Source organism: Selaginella moellendorffii, unplaced genomic scaffold (genome assembly GCF_000143415.4).
Source record: "Selaginella moellendorffii unplaced genomic scaffold, v1.0 SELMOscaffold_52, whole genome shotgun sequence".
Lineage (NCBI taxonomy): Eukaryota > Viridiplantae > Streptophyta > Lycopodiopsida > Selaginellales > Selaginellaceae > Selaginella > Selaginella moellendorffii.
The window spans coordinates 150,327-167,494 of record NW_003314313.1 but is presented as its reverse complement, the minus strand read 5'-3'; the positions used below and the strand labels follow the sequence as shown (position 1 = coordinate 167,494).

Here is a 17,168-nt window from a genome sequence, read left to right as displayed (position 1 = left end):
GGGGGGATAACTTATCTTGTTCTAGGGTTTCTAGAGAGGGCGAGCGAGGAATGGAGCTCTCGAGGTTCGTGCATTGGTTTCTCTGGTGGAGCTGGCTTCTGTGGGCGCCGCGATTCGTAATATCGCAGCCAGGGCGCGATTGCTTGATGCTGTGCTCGCAGAACATCACCTGCGCGTTAGAATGCGCGGCGTGTGACTTCGATTGCTGCAGCTCCACTTGCGATTCAGCTCGCCCCGGCGCTGTTTGTGATCCATTTTGCTATGTCTCCAGTCTCGATGTGAGCGATTGCTGCGTTAGCGCTCCATCGCCGCCTCCAACTCCGGCCCCCAGTATGTAGCACTATGGACTCCACTATTCCCTGGTAAAATTTTTTGTCATTTTTTTTCCTTCGTTGCTTGATCATGGTTTGTTCTATGCTCATTTTTCTTCTTGGTTTTTTTTTCTTTGTTCTATGCTTGATCATGATTTTTCTTGAAAGGCTTTCATCTTCTTTTGCTTGAACCATCTTGAGAAGTTGTCATAGTTCTTTGAGTTTCTATCGTTGAGTTTGCGTGAAAAGTTTTCATTCTTTATATCTTTGTGTTCTTCTATGCAGTTATACCAGGGCCTGGAAACTGCAGCGTTATCGACATTCTTGCTGTAAAGATCACGATGGTCGAGGGAGTGCCGTTCACTTTCAATATTGTTGCCATCGATTCGAGCTGCAGTGGATCGACTTGCTCTTGCACTACACCTTATGACGGATCGCCCAGCCTTTTTCAAGTACGTATCTTCGATTCCGGAACTGGATTTACTCCACCCAATACTGCCTGCAACGTGAGCCAGGGGTCCAGTTCTGGAGTATTTCCCGTGTCATGCCTTGCTCAAAATTCCATTGCAGATGCCAATGCTCAATACATCCTTTTTGTGACTCTCTTTTCCTATGGTTTTTGGGTGGTTCCTATCGGATTTTCGAGCCCGGCCATCACTATCATTTCCGGTATGCTTACAGTGTTATCCGTCCGCAGTTTTAATGTTTTTTCTTTTTCTGATTCTCAGGTCCTGTGTATGTTCCTGTATGTGTTGCTACATGGTCCAACAATAGCAGCACCTTCGTTGCTGGCACAATGGCTACGCTGCAGATAACTCAAAAAGACGCATTCAATAACACTGTTGGTGGAAAGACTGGACGAAGTGTACTATACAGCTTTCAGCTCGCCGTAATTGCCAACCCTGCCGTGAACACCTCGACGAGCTTTCCCAGTTTCAATGTCTCTGGTAACGCGACTGAAGGTTCTCAAACTGTTTCTTTCTATCCTACTACAGCCGGTAGATTCTACTTGCAAGTTGGAAATGGCACTCACGTTATCCAAAAGGCACCGTTCCGCTTTTACGTGGTTCCAGGTAAAAGATTTTGTCAGCAACGTGTATTCTTTCTGATGTTCTTTTTTTATTTTTTCTTTTTTGGTCTTTCTTTGATATATCAGGTCCTCTTTCTATGAATGACAGTTCAGCTGTTTGGCCAAACGGAGTTAATTCCTTTGAGGCGGGGTCTAATTCTTCTCTAGCAATATTACAACTCGATGGATTCAGCAATTCTATTCCAAATATGGAGCTACTTCTAAGCTTTTACTACTCGGATGGCAGTACACTGGCGCCTCTGAATGTAACAGTTGCTCCCCTCGAAATCGACACGGATTATATTGCTGCAACTTTTATGCCAATCCAAGCAGGCCAATATTATCTGCACGTTGGAAATGGATCACAAGAATTACAACTTTCACCCTTCACATTTTCGGTATTTTCAGGTGAATGTGTAAGTTGTCAATCAATCAACTGGGTAACCAGAGTTTATAATTTTTTTCCAGGTTCAATTGCAGTGGAAAACTGCAAGGGTTCCTGGACGGGATTCAAGTCTACCTTCTATGCTGGAGAACGAGCTGAATTTAATGTGTTGCAGATGGATGGTTACGGCAATAATGTCAGCTTATCCACTGGCAGCTTAAGCTCGTACGACTTTTCTGTCAACGTGAGCACTGCGAGCGACTATCAACTGTTTTCAATGCCGAGCCTGGCTTTACTTCCTCCGGAGCTTGGATCAGCTTACAGGATCGTAACATTTTATCCTCAAGTTTCGGGAACATATTTGCTGAACGTTGGCAGCGACATCGTCAATATTTCGAATTCTCCCTTCTTATTCCGAGTTTTTCCAGGCATGTATATAAATATGTGGCCTTGCATCATGAACTGACTTCCTTTTCTTTGCAGGTCCTATCAGCATACCGACCTGCATGGGGTTTTGGCCAAATGGCAGCCAATTTCAAGCGGGAGTGAATGGCAGTTTGCAAATCTTTAAGCGAGACAAGTACAACAATAGCGTTTATGACCCTTATGTTTTTGTAGCTACGATAGTGAGCCTCTCGAGCGACATACCAGTAGGAAGCTTGCCGGATCTGGGAGTGCAAGTGCAAAACATCAACGGCACGGATTACAACCTGATGACTTTCATGTCAACTCTTTCTGGAGATTTTGCCTGTGAAGTTGGAAGCAGCACTGACACCATCACAAACTCGCCTCTTGATTTTTTCGTGAATGCGAGTAAGTTTTTGCTAGTATATATCTCATCTTAAGTGGTTTGTTACTTCAGGTTCGGTGTCCACTTCCGCATGTCTACCATCGTGGCCGAAGGGCTTGAATAGATTTCCTGCGGGAACTGAAGCCACGCTTCACGTCCTACTCAAGGATGTCTACAACAACACCGTGAGCTCAATTACTGGCGGATATGATTACAATTTTCAGCTGTCAGCCGACATTTCTGGAAGTGCTAATAGTTCTCAAGGATACAACGTGAGCTTTGCCGATAATCCTTCTGCAGGCATTAAAACAGTCAAATTCTATCCGACCTTGGCTGGTAGCTACTGGCTGGGTTTGTGGAGTCCCAGTGCAAATCTAACAGGGTCACCTTTCCAGTTTGCTGTTACAGCAGGTCTCTGAGATAATCTTTACTTTTCGTACCTTCTTTTGGCTTATTGTGTCTTTTTTTTTCGTATAGGCTCTGTATCTGTTTGGAATTGCACAGCCTCTTGGCTTGGTGGCGTAAATGTCTTCGACGCGGGAACTCAAGCAGTTATCCAAATCCTTCTCATGGATGCGTACGGGAATAATGTCAGCTTGGCAACAGGAAGAAACGACTCCTACAACTTTGTTGTCGAAGTACAAGGCTATCCTGATGCTATAAACAACTGGAATGTTACGGTTGTTCCTCAGAACTTCTCCGGGTACCAGTCCGTAGTTTTCTTTCCGGTGGATGCCGGACAGTTCAACTTAAGGATTGGAAGCAAGTCGAAGAACATATCCGGGTCGCCGTTTCCATTGACAGTAAACCCAGGTACTACCTCTTTTTTACCGTATTATATATTAACAGTTAAACACAGGATTCTTGTCCGTGCCGGATTGCTCTGGCGAGTGGCTCAGTGGTATAGAGTTCTACCTACAGAACACAACTGTGACATTCTTGCTCTATCCAAAAGATGTGTTTGGGAACGCTTTATCCAGCAATGGCCTCACCGCAGCAAACTTTACGGCGCTCGTTTATTTCCAATCAAACCTGAGTATGCTGGGAGTTCCAAGCTTGACCGTGACACAGATGTCGAACTACTCGCTGGCATTCAGATTTAACATGACCAAAGTTGGAAGATTTATCTTACAGATTGGAAATGCGTCAGAAGACATTTCTGGATCGCCATACTTGTTCACAGTGACCACAGGTTTGAACATAACGTTCTTTGATGTTATGCTAATCACTTTTCCTACTTTTTGTAGACAACGTGGATCCTTCGAGAACCATAATAGATGGTACTGGGCTAAAGAACTCAACCGCTGGTGCCAAGTCGGAGTTTCTTGTCCAACTTCGCGACAGTGCAGGAAACACAGCATACGCAAACGCTAGTGACATGAGCGTCCAGTTTACGAGGTTCGGCCTTCCTATCAACGTAACAACTAACATTTCTATCGTTCCCAAATCGAGTGGTGCATTCCTAGTCGCGTATGTGCCCACACTTGCTGGGGACTACAAGATTGTGACGCAATGGAAAGGGCTCGTTCTAGGGGGAGGTCCTGCAATAAAAAAGAGCGTTCTTCCAGGTGAATATTTTTCTTGCACACTTCGTTTCTTGAACTGATGCCTTTCGTAAATGGTTGTAGCGAGTATATATGGACCGTGGTGCAGAGCTACGTATTCTGGGGTCTCACAGGGAGAAGCGGGCTTGACTACGAGCTTCCTCGTCACAACTTTCGACGCATTTAACAACACAATGCCGACGGGGCCAGTGAATATCTCTATAAAGTTTTCTCCGGCTGTCACCCAGGCCACAACCATCACCAACAATCGAAATGGAACGTATACTGTCAAGTGCAACGTCACAAAATCTGGGACCTACGGTGTGTTTGTTTACGCCGGATCGTTAACGCCGAGCAATCTCACCAGTGGCAGCCCGTTCCAGATCACTGTTTCATCAGGTTCTACTTCTTTTTTCCTCGACGATTCAAGCCTGAGTGTGATTCTTCTTAACAGGTCCAATCGCAATATCTCAATGTCGCGGGGTGTTTATGGACGGAAATGTGATAAGTGAAGGCAGTGCGGTGAGATTCCTTCTCTTACTGCGAGACAAGTTCAAGAACAAAGTCTACCAGGTTCTAAATGAAACAGTCACTGCCATGTTTACGGCGTCCGTCTACACGACTGGTGGCGAGGGGCCGGTTTTCACGTCGGACATGACCGTCCAGCAGTTTGCTACATTTACTTACGCAAGCGACCAGGTGTTGATCGCTTTTACAATGACCGAACGCGGGGATTTCAAGCTCCAAGTTGCCAGTGGCCTTACGAAGGTAAACTCCGGAGTCCCATATTATTTTTCTATCGTGCAAGGTAAGCACACTGTCTAGTGCTCTGTATGACATAACTCACGGCTTGCACCGTGCAGAAGCTCCGAGCGTGCTCAACAGCACCTTCAACGGAACTGGCATCATAGACTCCACTGCCGGGGACCTTACTACGATTTCCATCACGCTCAGGGACCACTTTGGCTATCCAGTCGTGACGGACACAAGCCTCATCGTCGTAAACGCTTCGTCAATGGACGACACCTTCTTTCTACTCGCGAAGGTTTTCGAGCTTCAAGCAGAAGATGGAAGGTACGTGTCGAACTACACCGCCACCGTCGCTGGCGATTACACGGTTTCCATTTCATGGTCGGATGTTCGTCTAGTTTCTTACAATAAGACCGTCTCTCCAGGTACTTCCTCGCATTCTTTCTAAAACTTAACATAAGTTTTTCTCGTATCTCAGGTCCTCCTTTGCCAGAGCAGTGTGTCGCCAGTGGCGATGGTCTCTCGGGTGGCGAAGCTGGAACGAATCTAGAGTTCAACATCTCAGCATACGATCGGTTTCGCAATCCTTGTGCTCCCGGCGCCATCTCTTTCAGCGTCCAGTTCGATCCACCGTTCGCAAGCATGGCCGCAACTTGGGTTGGAGGCCAGGACTTCTCGGTGAATTATACCATCTGGAAGGCTCAAAACTACAGCATGACTGTCATAGCGGTGGGTTCCGACGCTCAAGTGCCACTCCCAGGCAGTCCTTTCCCTGTCACCATTTATCCAGGTACTACTTCCAACTTCGCAAAGTTTCTCTCTTTTTGGTATAGCCGCGATGAAAATTTCTTCCTCCAGGGCCGCCGGACACGACCGTTGCTTATGTCACCGGCGAAGGGGTGTCAATTCTAGCATCGGTGCTTAAATGGAACGAAGTCGTGGTGATCATGGTGGACGTCTTCGAGAATCCAGTGACGGTGGACAGCTCCGGCTTTAAACTCAGTGTCACGGGACCTGGAGCTTCCACTTATCGGAGCTTCGTCCTTCTTTCGCCAGGGAAGTATCTTGCCTCGTACAAGGTCCCTTCGCAAGGATTTTACGCGGTCACGGTCTCGTACGAGGATCTCCTTCTTCCCGAGTGTCCGCTCAACGTATCTGTTGGATCTGGTAACGCATTTTGCATCGGTCAAGTATTTGCGTTCTTCTTACTCTGCTCACTGCAGTTAAAGAGACAGCCAAAGATTTCAGAGCCACGATTTCACCTAACACCAGTCTACCTGCTGGAGAGGACGTGACCGTCACCATCTTTGCGAATTACACGACCAACAAGCCAATGAAATTCATAGTCGAGTTGGCGTCGGAAGAGCTTACGGTGGGACTGATACCCGACGAAAGCAATGGGAAGTATTCTGCGACTATCAACGCTACGCTCTCGGGCTCGTACATTGCTGACATTACCCTCTATGGTTCGCAAATCAAAGGGACTTACACTCTGCAAGTCAAACCAGGCAAGTTAGTTTCTCTTTCCGGAGTTGCAAACCAGTTTCTCAAAGCTTCATACCTCCAGGTGCTGTTCACGTTCCTCTCTGCGCTGTTATAGAGATGGCCGCAGAGAGCATAGCTACAACCGGGGTTCCAAAGCAAGTGAGAGTCCAAACCAGGGATAAATTCGGCAACAATGCTTATAGCGACGTTGACGAGAATGGAAACACTGTGACCTTCGTCATGATCCTCTCGGGCCCAACCATGGAGGAGTTTTCGATGGACTACGTATCAGAAGGGATGTTCGTCGGTAACTTTGTGGCTCGCGAGCCCGGCATTTATGACCTCTCCATCATGGCTGGCCTTGTGGATATCAGCGGCAGCCCGTTCATGGTAACTGTGTCTTAGAGAAGAGGCTTGGAAATTTTGTCACGAGACAAGCACTTATTATCAGCGAAACTATGAAATCTTACAACATACCGATCGACGATGGCGCTATATAGTTTCTACACTTAGTTTGTGCCGGTGCCTGCGCTTACGAAAAGCTTGGCCCATTTGTTACAGTCAGAGCCAGGCCCGTCCCCCTACACAGGAAAATCGTCGTCTGTAAGGTTGAGAATTCTTTGCTGAAATAAAAAGCAAGTTTCTATTGCTCCAACCTGGACTGAGTTGAGCTCGTAAGTTTGGCCACACGTACACTCGAGGTCCATTGCTTGGATGCAGGCTTCGGCGACCATGATCCTGCTAGCTTCGCCAACAAGAGTATCACCTGTGAGAGAACTTCGGTCAAAACTATGGCAAGTATTAATTTCTCGACCTTGGCCAAGGATAACGTCGCGACGAGTTCCTGACGTTGCCTTTAGCAGCGTGTTCAGATCATACGATGTGTAAGGTCCGTCAGTTAGTCTCCCTGGCCTGTGGAAACCTCGTGCTCGAGAGGGAAATCTTCATGAGAGTTTGAGAGTTTGGCACCTGATTATAGTGTACGGGAGTCCAGAGCTTCTCAAAAAATCTTCACCCATTTTTTTGTACTTGAGCACTCCAAACAGGTTCATGATACTGCGGTGCCCAGCATAAAAGTTGAAAAGGTTGGAAACGCAAAGAACTTGATCGAGCTTACTTCCACGGCAGCTGATCGCATTTTGTAACTCCAACAGACGAAACCAACACAAATCTCTGGATGGTTTTGGGAACTGCAGCAATGAGATTGCGTACTCCGATCCAGTCTGCTCGTGGAAAAGGATAAGAAAAGTTTTTTCTTCAAACCAAAGACGTACCACTTCAATCTAGCACCTGTTTGTTCCGGCGTATTGTCTCCAGCCCAGCGCTTGGATGGAAACGCGGTGGTTCCTGTGCAGCATAAAACATGAGTGACACCCTGCAGCCAAATGATAGTTAGATCAAGGTAGTCGTACAAAGAAAAAGAGAGATCACCTCGAACATGGACGGAACAAAATCTTCTGGATTCCTTGTATCCCCAACAACAACCTGGTACAAATTTTATCGATGGTTTCACCAAGAAAAGATAGAGAAACAATTTTTTGAGAAGAGCTTGCAATACCTGTAGCTTATCGCCAAACAACGATCGAGCTTTCTCAGCATTTCTCAGCAGCGCACGAACTTCTACACCTTTCTCGAGCAAAGACGCGACCGCAAGCTGCCCTGAATGGAAAAACACAAAAGTATCATTCGGCAGCGAAGAAAAGAAGAAAATCTCGATAAGAACTCGCCTACACCACCAGTAGCGCCTACAACAAGCACAAGCTTCTGCGAATACCGCGCATCCGTAGTTTCTGGAGCTGGAGAAGCCGCGGCGGCTACCACACCACGGCGCTTGCAAAACCCTAGGGAGCTGGAGCGCAATCTCTTTCCAGACCTTGTGAAGCCGAGAAACTCCAGGCGCCGAGACGCTGGAAAATCTCTGGAATTCCTCCCAATGTGAGCGCCACGGATCGTTCTTGGCTGCGCGCCCAGCGCCACAGCCGCTAGCACAGCCATTCTCCTCACAATGGGAAACGAATATCCAGTTTTCAAACTAGATAAGCATCTTCAACACCATACAGAGAATATGCGTTTCCCGGCACTTTTTGAAATCCAACTTGTTTCTAGGGTTTAGTTTTAGGGCTGTGGCTATGGCGGAGCCCGCGAGAATGCCGATGAGCCCTCAAGTGATGGTACGTGTGTTTCCACTGCTCTTGATCCATTCTTGAGCTGTTATTTGGCGTAATTCCAGTCGCTGTTGAGGAAGCTCTCGATCAACACTTGGTTGCGCGCGCACGGCAAGTTTGTGAGGCCGGAGCTCACGAAGAAGCAAAAGCAGGAGCTCAAGGAGTGCTTTGATTTGATTGATCTCGATGGCTCTGGTATGTTACTCTTTCCTCTTATAAAAATCTTCTTTTTCGAGCTGAGCTTTAAAGATCTTCGATCACTAAGCGAACTCTACCTCTAGCATTTTTATTTTTTCTTGCCAAAACTTTGTGCCTGATCTTAGACTGCCACTTACTTGTTCGATGACAGCATTTTTTTCTCAGGTGCCATCGACAGCGACGAGTTGCTGACAGCGTTCAACGTCTTGGGAATGCATGTCAAGCGGTCGGAAGTGGACAGAATGCTGGACGAAGTCGACGAAGATAAATCTGGTGAGGTCTGCATGAATTCACTCGCAGCATGACGAATCTGCCTGGATCACTTAAAGTTTTCTTGTAGGTGGAGTATCCTGAGTTTGTGCAGATCATGACCACAAAACTGGACTCCCAGTCCAAAGAAGACCTCGAAGAGGAAGGTTGGAGTTAGAAACTTGTGCATTCTCCACCTTGAACAGCTTCGAGTTTTTGCAGCCAAGCCCAAGGTTCAGCCTCTCCCTTTCCAATTGCTAGCACAAGCTTATCGTCGAAAGAAGGTAGTGCCTGGCCTTCGTGCTTTCCTCTAACCTCTGAAAGCTTTCTAGCAGATGATGGAAGCTGTCATGGGAGGAGACAAAGCTGCTCAGCAACGTCTGAGAGCAAAAGCTGATGAAGCAGAGTCTGAACGCTTGGCTGTTCTTGCTGCGATGGAAGCAGAAAAACAAAATCCGGTAGGAAAATCATGTTTGTGTCTATATATCTCGCTCACTTTTCTTTTCACATAGGCTCTTGCGTACAAGGAGCCTGGACGAGTTGATCTTCAGCAGCAGGTTCTCTTTCCTCTTCCTTCAGCTTGTTTTTTCAGTCACCTGATCTTCGAAAATTCACGTCTTTCAACCTCTTCCAGAAAGCACAGCTTCGAAAGATGGGTGCGTTCATCCGAACTCACGAATTGTTCACTAACACTGCTTTCGAGTTTTGTGTAGATGCCGGCTTCCCGGTCTACATTGCTGACAATATCGACCAGGACGTTAGAGATGCGCTCTTGGGTGTTCATGAAGTGCCGAAGTTCACCATCAAAAGAGAGAAACCTCCTCTTGTCAAATGTAAGAGCTTGTGATACGTGCGTAGCATGGGATAAAAGGTTTGCCCTGGTTCCAAACAGCCAGTCACCTGCCTTGTGGGAGGGAGCTAAGGCCGTTTACTCTGAGCCAACACATACGAGAAGTTTATCAAGCCGAGCTTATCGACGTGAAGAAACGTCGTGCTGCTGTAAGATATATAGACTGGACATACCTCTTCCTTCATGATACTGATGAAACAAGGATGCAAATCGTTCCAGGTCCGCCACAGGCCAGTGCTGGAGCAGCAGATGACCCATCTCAAGGCTTTGAAATCCATCCAAGAGATTGCCGAGAGGAACAACCGGAGGCTCTTCCGTTCGGCTTCGAGGTGTGGCTTCGAGACGGCTGCTGGCAGCACCAAGTTCAACAAGGCGAAGTATTTCAGATCAGCGTCCAGCATGGAAACCAGATTGTATTGACTCAAATCACCCGAAAAGCTTTAGCAACCTCGATTTCAAACCCGTAAGCTTTCGAGCTTGTTCTTTTTCTCGCAACTATCTTCACCATTGATGACGCTATCCACACTCCACTGGATTGTTTTTCCAGCGCAGATTGGAACCACTGTCTCCGAATCAAAGCTATACGCTGTTGGCACGCACCAAGGGCTCTTTACCAGCGTCACCGTTCCCTTGTTCGCGGGAAGGCCATAAAAGTTTGGACCGTTTAGGCTCGTAAACGCTTCCAGCAGCCTGGAAATATACCAACTCAAGAACAATGATAAGAACAAGAGAAACGAAGGAAACGAGACTTGCCTCTTCGAAAACTTGGGCGTACAGAGGTAGAGCAACCGGAGCACTGTAAATTCCAGCACACCCGCAGGACGCTTCTTTGGCGTGAGGAGCACTGTCGGTACCAAAGAAGTATTTTTGGCTCCCGCTCGTCACAGCTTTGATCAGGCTTGTCGTGGTTTTCGTTTGTAGAAAACCAGCACAAATAAAAGAGATTCTCGTTTAGTGTGGTTGCGATTGAGTAGCAAGTGCTGTGGAGTTAACAGTAGCAGCCACATTTCCTGTGAGGCCGAGAGAAACCACGAAAGAAAATCTACAAGAAATCGCGTACCCGATGTAACGCTCTCCACAAACTCCACGGTATCGCGAGTAGTGATGTGCTCCATGACCACCTTGAGCTGTGGAAGCTTGGTGACGAGCAGCGAGAGAATTTTATCAACGAAAACCTTCTCGCGATCAAAGATACCGACGCTGGTGTCCGCCACCTCACCGTGCACCTAGAGGAGCTGCCCTCCTTTCATAAGAGTGAAGAATCGAAGAGAATGAGGAAGATGGAACTTAAGCTTAAGAAGATTCCGTGCGGGATTATCTGGGATACGTTCGATCGGCGTGCACATCTCTGGCGCTGCTCAATTCCGCGATTCCAGTTACTTCTCACAATGGATTCTAATTATGGTTCCGAGCTAGACTCTAAATGGGCAGGAGCACATACAGATACTCTACTAATACTGAATCCTCGGAGTATCAAACGGTTTTAAATACCATGGCTATGAGTACCCTAATAACAGGGTCCTGCAACGCCCAATTGGATGCAGCAATCCCATTACAAGCAATATTCATTAAATTTTATTTTTTTTATTGTAGTTTGATTTAATATTTATATGTAAAACAAAATATGTGTCAAATTTCATAAAGGTGTTCTACAGAGAAGAATAACTCCATAAAAAGTTGATTATTTCATTGAAGAAGGACTTGCAGAAAATATCATATGTCTAGTGTTTAGGCCATGTATTCAAAGAATGAATAAAGAAGAAGAAAGAGTGAAAATACAAAAGGTTTAGCATTTTGGAGCTCAAATAAATTATTGATATGATTGAGATATTAATAAATGACAAGGCTGCAAGATGAATTTATACATTACATAATATATGATCATTTGTATTAGATGCCCATAAAACTTTGTTTGGAAATTTTGCTTCATAAATTACTAAATTACAATCATTTTGAACTGTAAAATATGTTGGTAAAAAACATTCAAATTTATTATTGCAATACTTATTTGAAGACCATAATACCTTCTCATTATATTTTAAAACTAAATTCCCATTATTTTGCAATTTTAAAATACAGTTAAACAAATTCATAAAGGAATATGATTTATCCCAAATTATCCTACCGTTTGAATAAAGTATAAGAATACAGTTCATTTTTAAAAATAATATATTCCTACCATTAGGTGAAACTAGAAAACTATCACTATAAATAAATGAATCATAATATAAAATACTAGATCTTATATCACAAAATACTGATTTATCATCAAGACTCTTCATACTTAAAAATGTTGATAAAGAATTAGAATCATCTGTTTTTAGATTATATTTTAATATATATTTAGTACCATCTTTTAGAAAAGAATCTGAAGAATATAAGTTTATAGTGTCTATTGTGAATGCTAATAAATTTGTTAAACCTCTTACTATTTTATCACCTATAATAGTTGCACCTGTATTTTCTACAGAACATTTATCTTTACATTGAATAAGTACTGAAACAATTCCTTTTGAAGTACTAACTTCAACTTCATCTCCATAAGTTGTAGAATAACTTTCATCTCTATTAATTTTTTTTAATAATTCATAAAACGCTGTAATAACTTTACCAATATCATGTGGACTTAAATAGTTTGTTCTTCCAATTATAGGTTTCTTTGGAGCAATAATTTTATTGAATTGTAAAACCAATATAACTATAATAAGTATAGTGTTTATTAATCTAATTTTATCCATTTTAATAACATTGAGAAATTTGTCAAATATAAATATTATCAAGAGCTTGTGTCCAGAAGAAGAAAAAGACAATGAAAAAGTAAAAACAAAGATGAAAACAAAGACAAGAAAAACAAGTAAGATGAAATTGTATAATACAAAGTCTTAAAAGCCCTACTTTTATAGCTCTGAAAACTAATCTGGTCAAACCTCTAATTAATAGAGGAACTTAGTTTAGATATTAATAATGAGCCATGCATTTGTATGAGAATTATTTAGTTTCGAATCCCATGAGTAAATATCGAAGCCATATGTGATAAAAATAAAATTAGTATATTAAAAAGTGGTAAGAATATTTCTATATTTGCTAAAGTAAATAATTGATTTATTTTTCACGTCAAATTCAAGTTGTAATTCTTAAAAGAGGCATTATCTTGTTATAGAGTGTGATGCATGGTGATAATAAAGTTCAAAGACAATACATGTTTCTCAGTTCCCCCTGAAAAGTGGTTCCTCCAACTTGATTTTCTTAATCTTATTGAATTAATGATTTTATTATTTTATTAATGAATATTTTACAACCTCCTTTGTTGTGGTGAAACCACAGCTATACGCTCATTTGGCAAATATATATTGGCATAATAAATTTGATGTATTGGAATCTGTGTACTGAGGACAATCATTATTACATTAAAATTACCCAGCTGTTTACCATTACCTCTCTTTTAGGTCAATCTCGTTTTCTTTCAACGTCCCACCTCTCAATTTTCCTTGCACCATGCTATTGTAACATCATGACTCCAATCCACCTTGAGGTAGCTTTTTAAAATACAGAGACTGTTCCCATTCCTTCTGGTTAAGAATACTCTCAAAGTCCACATTTGAAGAAAAATATGTTAAAATGAAAGACACTTTACAAATACTATACCTCTTTTAGGCTAGTTCTCTTACACAATCCATGACCCCATAGAAGTAATTATTGTTGAGCTCATACCCATTTCTCTCTATTAGAAATTTAAAACAGAGAAAAGAAAAATGAGTAATTCAAAGCATTTAGTTATAGCCCACCCAAAATATAAACGAACCAATATGGTACTCAAACATGACCATATTCAATTGAATATCTAGTATATGAAAAAAAATTAATGTTTTTAGGGGGGTTGATAAACTTATTCAACATATTGAACTAGCACTTGGAATGCTCATTTTCTTTTATAAGCTTGCATTGGCTGATCCATCTTTCCATAAGTTGTGCTTAGATTCTATTAGTTTTGATAAACTATTCCACAAAGGCAAGGATCAATGTCTATTGCACTTGGTCCTCAAGAAGCATAAAATCATTCGTGCTGCTATTGCAAGAATCTCTGTGAGAAGGAGAGTTTTCCAGTTAGTAAAAAGATTTTGGTAGCTTGTTAACAGTGTGTTAAAATAGGAAATATGGCAAGAAAATCTCAACCTTGAAGCAAACGTGTTTGATGAGCTTAAGAGTCAGCTCTACAAAGTGTTCTATAACAAATTAGACTGGCCAAATTGGGTGGACTACGTGCCAATGTCCACAAGAGCAGAACTCATGGCCAAGATAAACATGCATGTTTCTTTGTCTCTGATTCCAATCAATAATGTTTTCGTATTTTAAAGGTTCAAAAGGGAGAAAGCCTGGTGCAAGCTGTGCAAAGAGGACAAAGACAGCAACATAGAATCAGCAAGTATTAAGGTGTAACAATATGAAAGGAGAAGACAATGGAGAGAATGAAGTACAACATAAAAAAAGGAGATGATGAGGCATAAAGTGTGGCAGAAGATTGAAGAGGACAGAATACAAAAGGACACACCCAGCACACAACATGGTAAAACATGTAAAAGACAAGTCTCCTACATTTAAAAACACAATCTCAGTGAGAGCTGTGAGCTGGATGTTAGGCATACCTAATGCTTCTATAAGTGGAGAGGAGGTATAACCAACACCAAAAAATGTGGTCCAAAGTTTGTTCTCAATCTCTTAGAAGAGAATGCCTTAACAAGTATGGCTATCATGTTGGGGAAGCTTAGATATCTTGTCAATGTGCTGCGAATAACATGCAACACCGGCAGCGCTTACACGAATTGCATGCAAGTCTTCTCTACAAATTTCACATACCCTATCAAAGCATCCATCAAAGTCTTCACATAACCATGTCTACCGAGGCTGGCCCGAACTTGAAATGGACAACCCTTGGTTGGGAAACCAAGAGTAGAATTCTACGTGGACGGATATTATTAGGGCTTTCTTATGGTTCTTGAGGAATGGAGCTCGACGAGGCGCTGAGCAAGAGTTTGTAGGAATTGATGCACCAGAGCTCAAATTCTCTGTGAATTTTGACTAGGTGGCTGCAAATACAAGCTGAAGAAAGAGGATGCTGAAGATCAATCTCCTTGTATGCGAGAGCCTATGTAAAAAGACTACGAGAGCCTATGTGAAAAAGACTTATCATCTGATAGAGAACTTCAAGGTTAGATGAAATAAAAAACGCCAATTAGCTAAATGGAAAAAGAACAAGTTGCTAACCAGTTTTGTGGTCATGATCTGCACAGACGGATACTCCACCTACAAAACCAAAAACAAAAAGAGAAAAACTTCAAAGTCGCCATGCTGCGAGTGAATTCATGCATTCTCAGGACATTGAAGGCTGTCAGCAATTCGTCGCTGTCGATGGCACCTAAGAAAAAAAAAATGCTGTCATCGAACAAGTGACAGACTTTGCAAAAGAGAGAAATAAACTGTCCTTGTGATCGATCTTTCAGCTCAGCTAGTATGCCTCATTTAATGAAAAGCGAGTAGAACATTTTCAGATCAGCGTCCAGCATGGAAACAGGATTGTACTGACTCAAAGCTTGAGCAACCTCGATTTCAAACCCGTAAGCTTTCCAGCTCGTTCTTTTTCTCGCAACTATCTTCACCATTGATGACGCTCTCGACACTCCACTGGATTGTTTTTCCAGCGAAGATTGGAACCACTGTCCCCGACTCAAAGCTATACGCTGTTGGCACGCACCAAGGCGTCTTTACCAGCGTCACAGTTCCCTTGTTCGCGGGAAGGCCGTAGAAGTTTGGACCGTTTAGGCTCGTAAACGCTTCCAGCATGTCAAGAGCTCCGGCCTGGAAACATATCAACTCAAGAACAATGGTAGGAACAAGAGAAAGAAAGGAATCGAGACTTGCCTCTTCGAAAACTTGGGCGTAGAGAGGTAGAGCAACCGGAGCACTGTAAATTCCAGCACACCCACAGGACGCTTCTTTGGCTCTTTTCTCGTGAGGAGCACTGTCAGTACCAAGGAAGTATTTATTGCTCCCGCTCGTAACAGCCTTGATCAGTGCTTGTCCTGGTTTTTGTTTTTGTAGAAAACTCATTGAAAATCCAACACAGATAAAAGCAAAAGAACAACTTACTGTGATGTTCTCGCTTAAGAACTGGGAGACAATAAAAGTGTGGTTGCAAGCCGCCCTGAAAGATTGCGTTGCGATTGAGTAGCAAGTGCTGTGGAGTAACAGTAGCAGCCACATTTCCTGGGAGATTGAGAGAAACAATGAAAGAAAATCTACAAGAAATCGCGTACCTGAAGTAACGCTCTCCACAAACTCCACGGCATCGCGAGTAGTGATGTGCTCCATGACCACCTTGAGCTCTGGAAGCTTGGTGACGAGCGGCGAGAGGATTGTATCGATGAAAACTTTCTCGCGATCAAAGATATCGACGCTTGTGTCCACCACCTCTCCGTGCACCTAGAAAAGCTGGAGTTCGTGCCTTAGCAAATCAAAGAGTAAGAACCAAAAACGAACACAGTTACCAGTAGAGGCAAGGAACTCCTCGCCATTTCTTCCAAGACTGGCATACATTTTCCAAACAAATCCGTCACTCCAGCTTGCGAGTTTGTAGTCGCGCCAGCGGGGTAAAGCTTCACGGCAAAAACAGCTCCACTCTTCTCTACAAATTTTTTTGGTCTCTTCTAAGAATCAACTAGAATGTGGAAGAAGGAACTTACTTGCAAGCTTGATCTCCGAGGTGGTAGTGTCATCGGTGAGATAGAGTGTCATCAAGGGGGTGAAAGTGGAATCCGGTGGAAGAGCTTTCAAGATTCGTTCTCTGTAAGCCAGCGCTTGAGAAAGTGTGGTAATGGGAGGCTTCAAATTGGGCATTACAATAGCGCGCTTGAACACACTCGCACTGCTCGAAGAAAAGAAGGAAAGAGCGCTCAATCAAACCAAATCCAATCGAGGAGAGAAAGAATTCTACCTGTGCGGCGCTACAGATGCAAGACCATTGCCGTCTCGCAGGTGAAGATGCCAATCATCGGGCTGGACGATCGACAGTCGCAAAGACTCCATTGGAAGGAAATCCTAGAACCCTAAAACCCAAAAAACATGTTTTAAAACTTTAAATTGGTTTGTTGGGTTATCTATAATGCACATAACAAATACATATTATCCATTTCTAATAGTTTAATGTCAATGGGTGATAAGAATTAAGCAAGTAACATATATTAGCATAAACTGGCACATTTTTTTCCTCCAAAAAATTGCAGTAGTAGACAATCCAATTTTTTATTATCCAAAGCATGAGTCAAATTATATATTTACCATATAAGTATGCTATTGCATTTATATTTCAAATATAATA

The 17,168-nt window shown here is 43.3% G+C and overlaps 5 protein-coding genes across 8 annotated transcripts; 3 read left to right on the top strand and 2 right to left on the bottom strand.

Moving 5' to 3' along the window:
* The first annotated feature begins 51 nt into the window (after positions 1 to 51).
* LOC112350644 lies at positions 52 to 5,315 on the top strand. 2 transcript variants are annotated; one of them, XM_024687190.1, is made up of 14 exons: positions 52 to 362; positions 597 to 763; positions 882 to 980; positions 1,040 to 1,384; positions 1,468 to 1,788; positions 1,849 to 2,193; positions 2,249 to 2,578; positions 2,628 to 2,966; positions 3,033 to 3,368; positions 3,415 to 3,747; positions 3,803 to 4,123; positions 4,184 to 4,498; positions 4,554 to 4,907; positions 4,963 to 5,315. In XM_024687190.1, exons 4-14 carry the CDS (start codon positions 1,108 to 1,110, stop codon positions 5,295 to 5,297), a joined length of 3,606 nt encoding a protein of 1,201 aa, XP_024542958.1. In that variant the 5' UTR covers positions 52 to 362; positions 597 to 763; positions 882 to 980; positions 1,040 to 1,107; the 3' UTR covers positions 5,298 to 5,315. The 2 variants fall into 2 exon arrangements, with proteins under 2 accessions (XP_024542958.1, XP_024542959.1); XM_024687191.1 differs by lacking the exons at positions 52 to 362; positions 597 to 763; positions 882 to 980 and having other exon boundaries at positions 1,233 to 1,251; positions 1,307 to 1,384.
* Positions 5,296 to 6,758, top strand: LOC112350645 (filamin-B-like). Its single transcript, XM_024687192.1, has 4 exons — positions 5,296 to 5,639; positions 5,708 to 6,016; positions 6,073 to 6,357; positions 6,417 to 6,758. The coding sequence occupies exons 1-4, from the start codon at positions 5,492 to 5,494 to the stop codon at positions 6,737 to 6,739; spliced, it is 1,065 nt and encodes a 354-aa protein (XP_024542960.1). The 5' UTR covers positions 5,296 to 5,491; the 3' UTR covers positions 6,740 to 6,758.
* On the bottom strand, positions 6,749 to 8,329 carry LOC9635586 (protein TIC 62, chloroplastic). The gene is made up of 9 exons (XM_024687091.1): positions 8,062 to 8,329; positions 7,893 to 7,993; positions 7,766 to 7,819; positions 7,625 to 7,709; positions 7,452 to 7,557; positions 7,304 to 7,390; positions 7,149 to 7,246; positions 6,991 to 7,100; positions 6,749 to 6,915 (listed from the first exon to the last, which is right to left on the bottom strand). Exons 1-9 carry the CDS (start codon positions 8,327 to 8,329, stop codon positions 6,844 to 6,846), a joined length of 981 nt encoding a protein of 326 aa, XP_024542859.1. The 3' UTR covers positions 6,749 to 6,843.
* Positions 8,330 to 8,465: 136 nt separating this feature from the next.
* Positions 8,466 to 10,607, top strand: LOC9634884. 2 transcript variants are annotated; one of them, XM_024687216.1, is made up of 11 exons: positions 8,466 to 8,505; positions 8,565 to 8,694; positions 8,849 to 8,975; positions 9,038 to 9,113; positions 9,169 to 9,230; positions 9,282 to 9,404; positions 9,459 to 9,503; positions 9,581 to 9,602; positions 9,660 to 9,779; positions 9,839 to 10,259; positions 10,344 to 10,607. In XM_024687216.1, the coding sequence occupies exons 3-11, from the start codon at positions 8,910 to 8,912 to the stop codon at positions 10,462 to 10,464; spliced, it is 1,056 nt and encodes a 351-aa protein (XP_024542984.1). In that variant the 5' UTR covers positions 8,466 to 8,505; positions 8,565 to 8,694; positions 8,849 to 8,909; the 3' UTR covers positions 10,465 to 10,607. The 2 variants fall into 2 exon arrangements, with proteins under 2 accessions (XP_024542984.1, XP_024542985.1); XM_024687217.1 differs by lacking the exon at positions 10,344 to 10,607 and having other exon boundaries at positions 9,839 to 9,945; positions 10,016 to 10,249.
* A 4,655-nt stretch (positions 10,608 to 15,262) lies between these two features.
* On the bottom strand, positions 15,263 to 16,886 carry LOC9634883 (dihydroorotase, mitochondrial). Of its 2 annotated transcripts, XM_024687274.1 has the most exons (7): positions 16,785 to 16,886; positions 16,534 to 16,715; positions 16,339 to 16,475; positions 16,108 to 16,273; positions 15,941 to 16,057; positions 15,713 to 15,873; positions 15,263 to 15,649 (listed from the first exon to the last, which is right to left on the bottom strand). In XM_024687274.1, exons 1-7 carry the CDS (start codon positions 16,874 to 16,876, stop codon positions 15,401 to 15,403), a joined length of 1,104 nt encoding a protein of 367 aa, XP_024543042.1. In that variant the 5' UTR covers positions 16,877 to 16,886; the 3' UTR covers positions 15,263 to 15,400. The 2 variants fall into 2 exon arrangements, with proteins under 2 accessions (XP_024543042.1, XP_024543041.1); XM_024687273.1 differs by having other exon boundaries at positions 15,263 to 15,873.
* Positions 16,887 to 17,168: the final 282 nt, after the last annotated feature.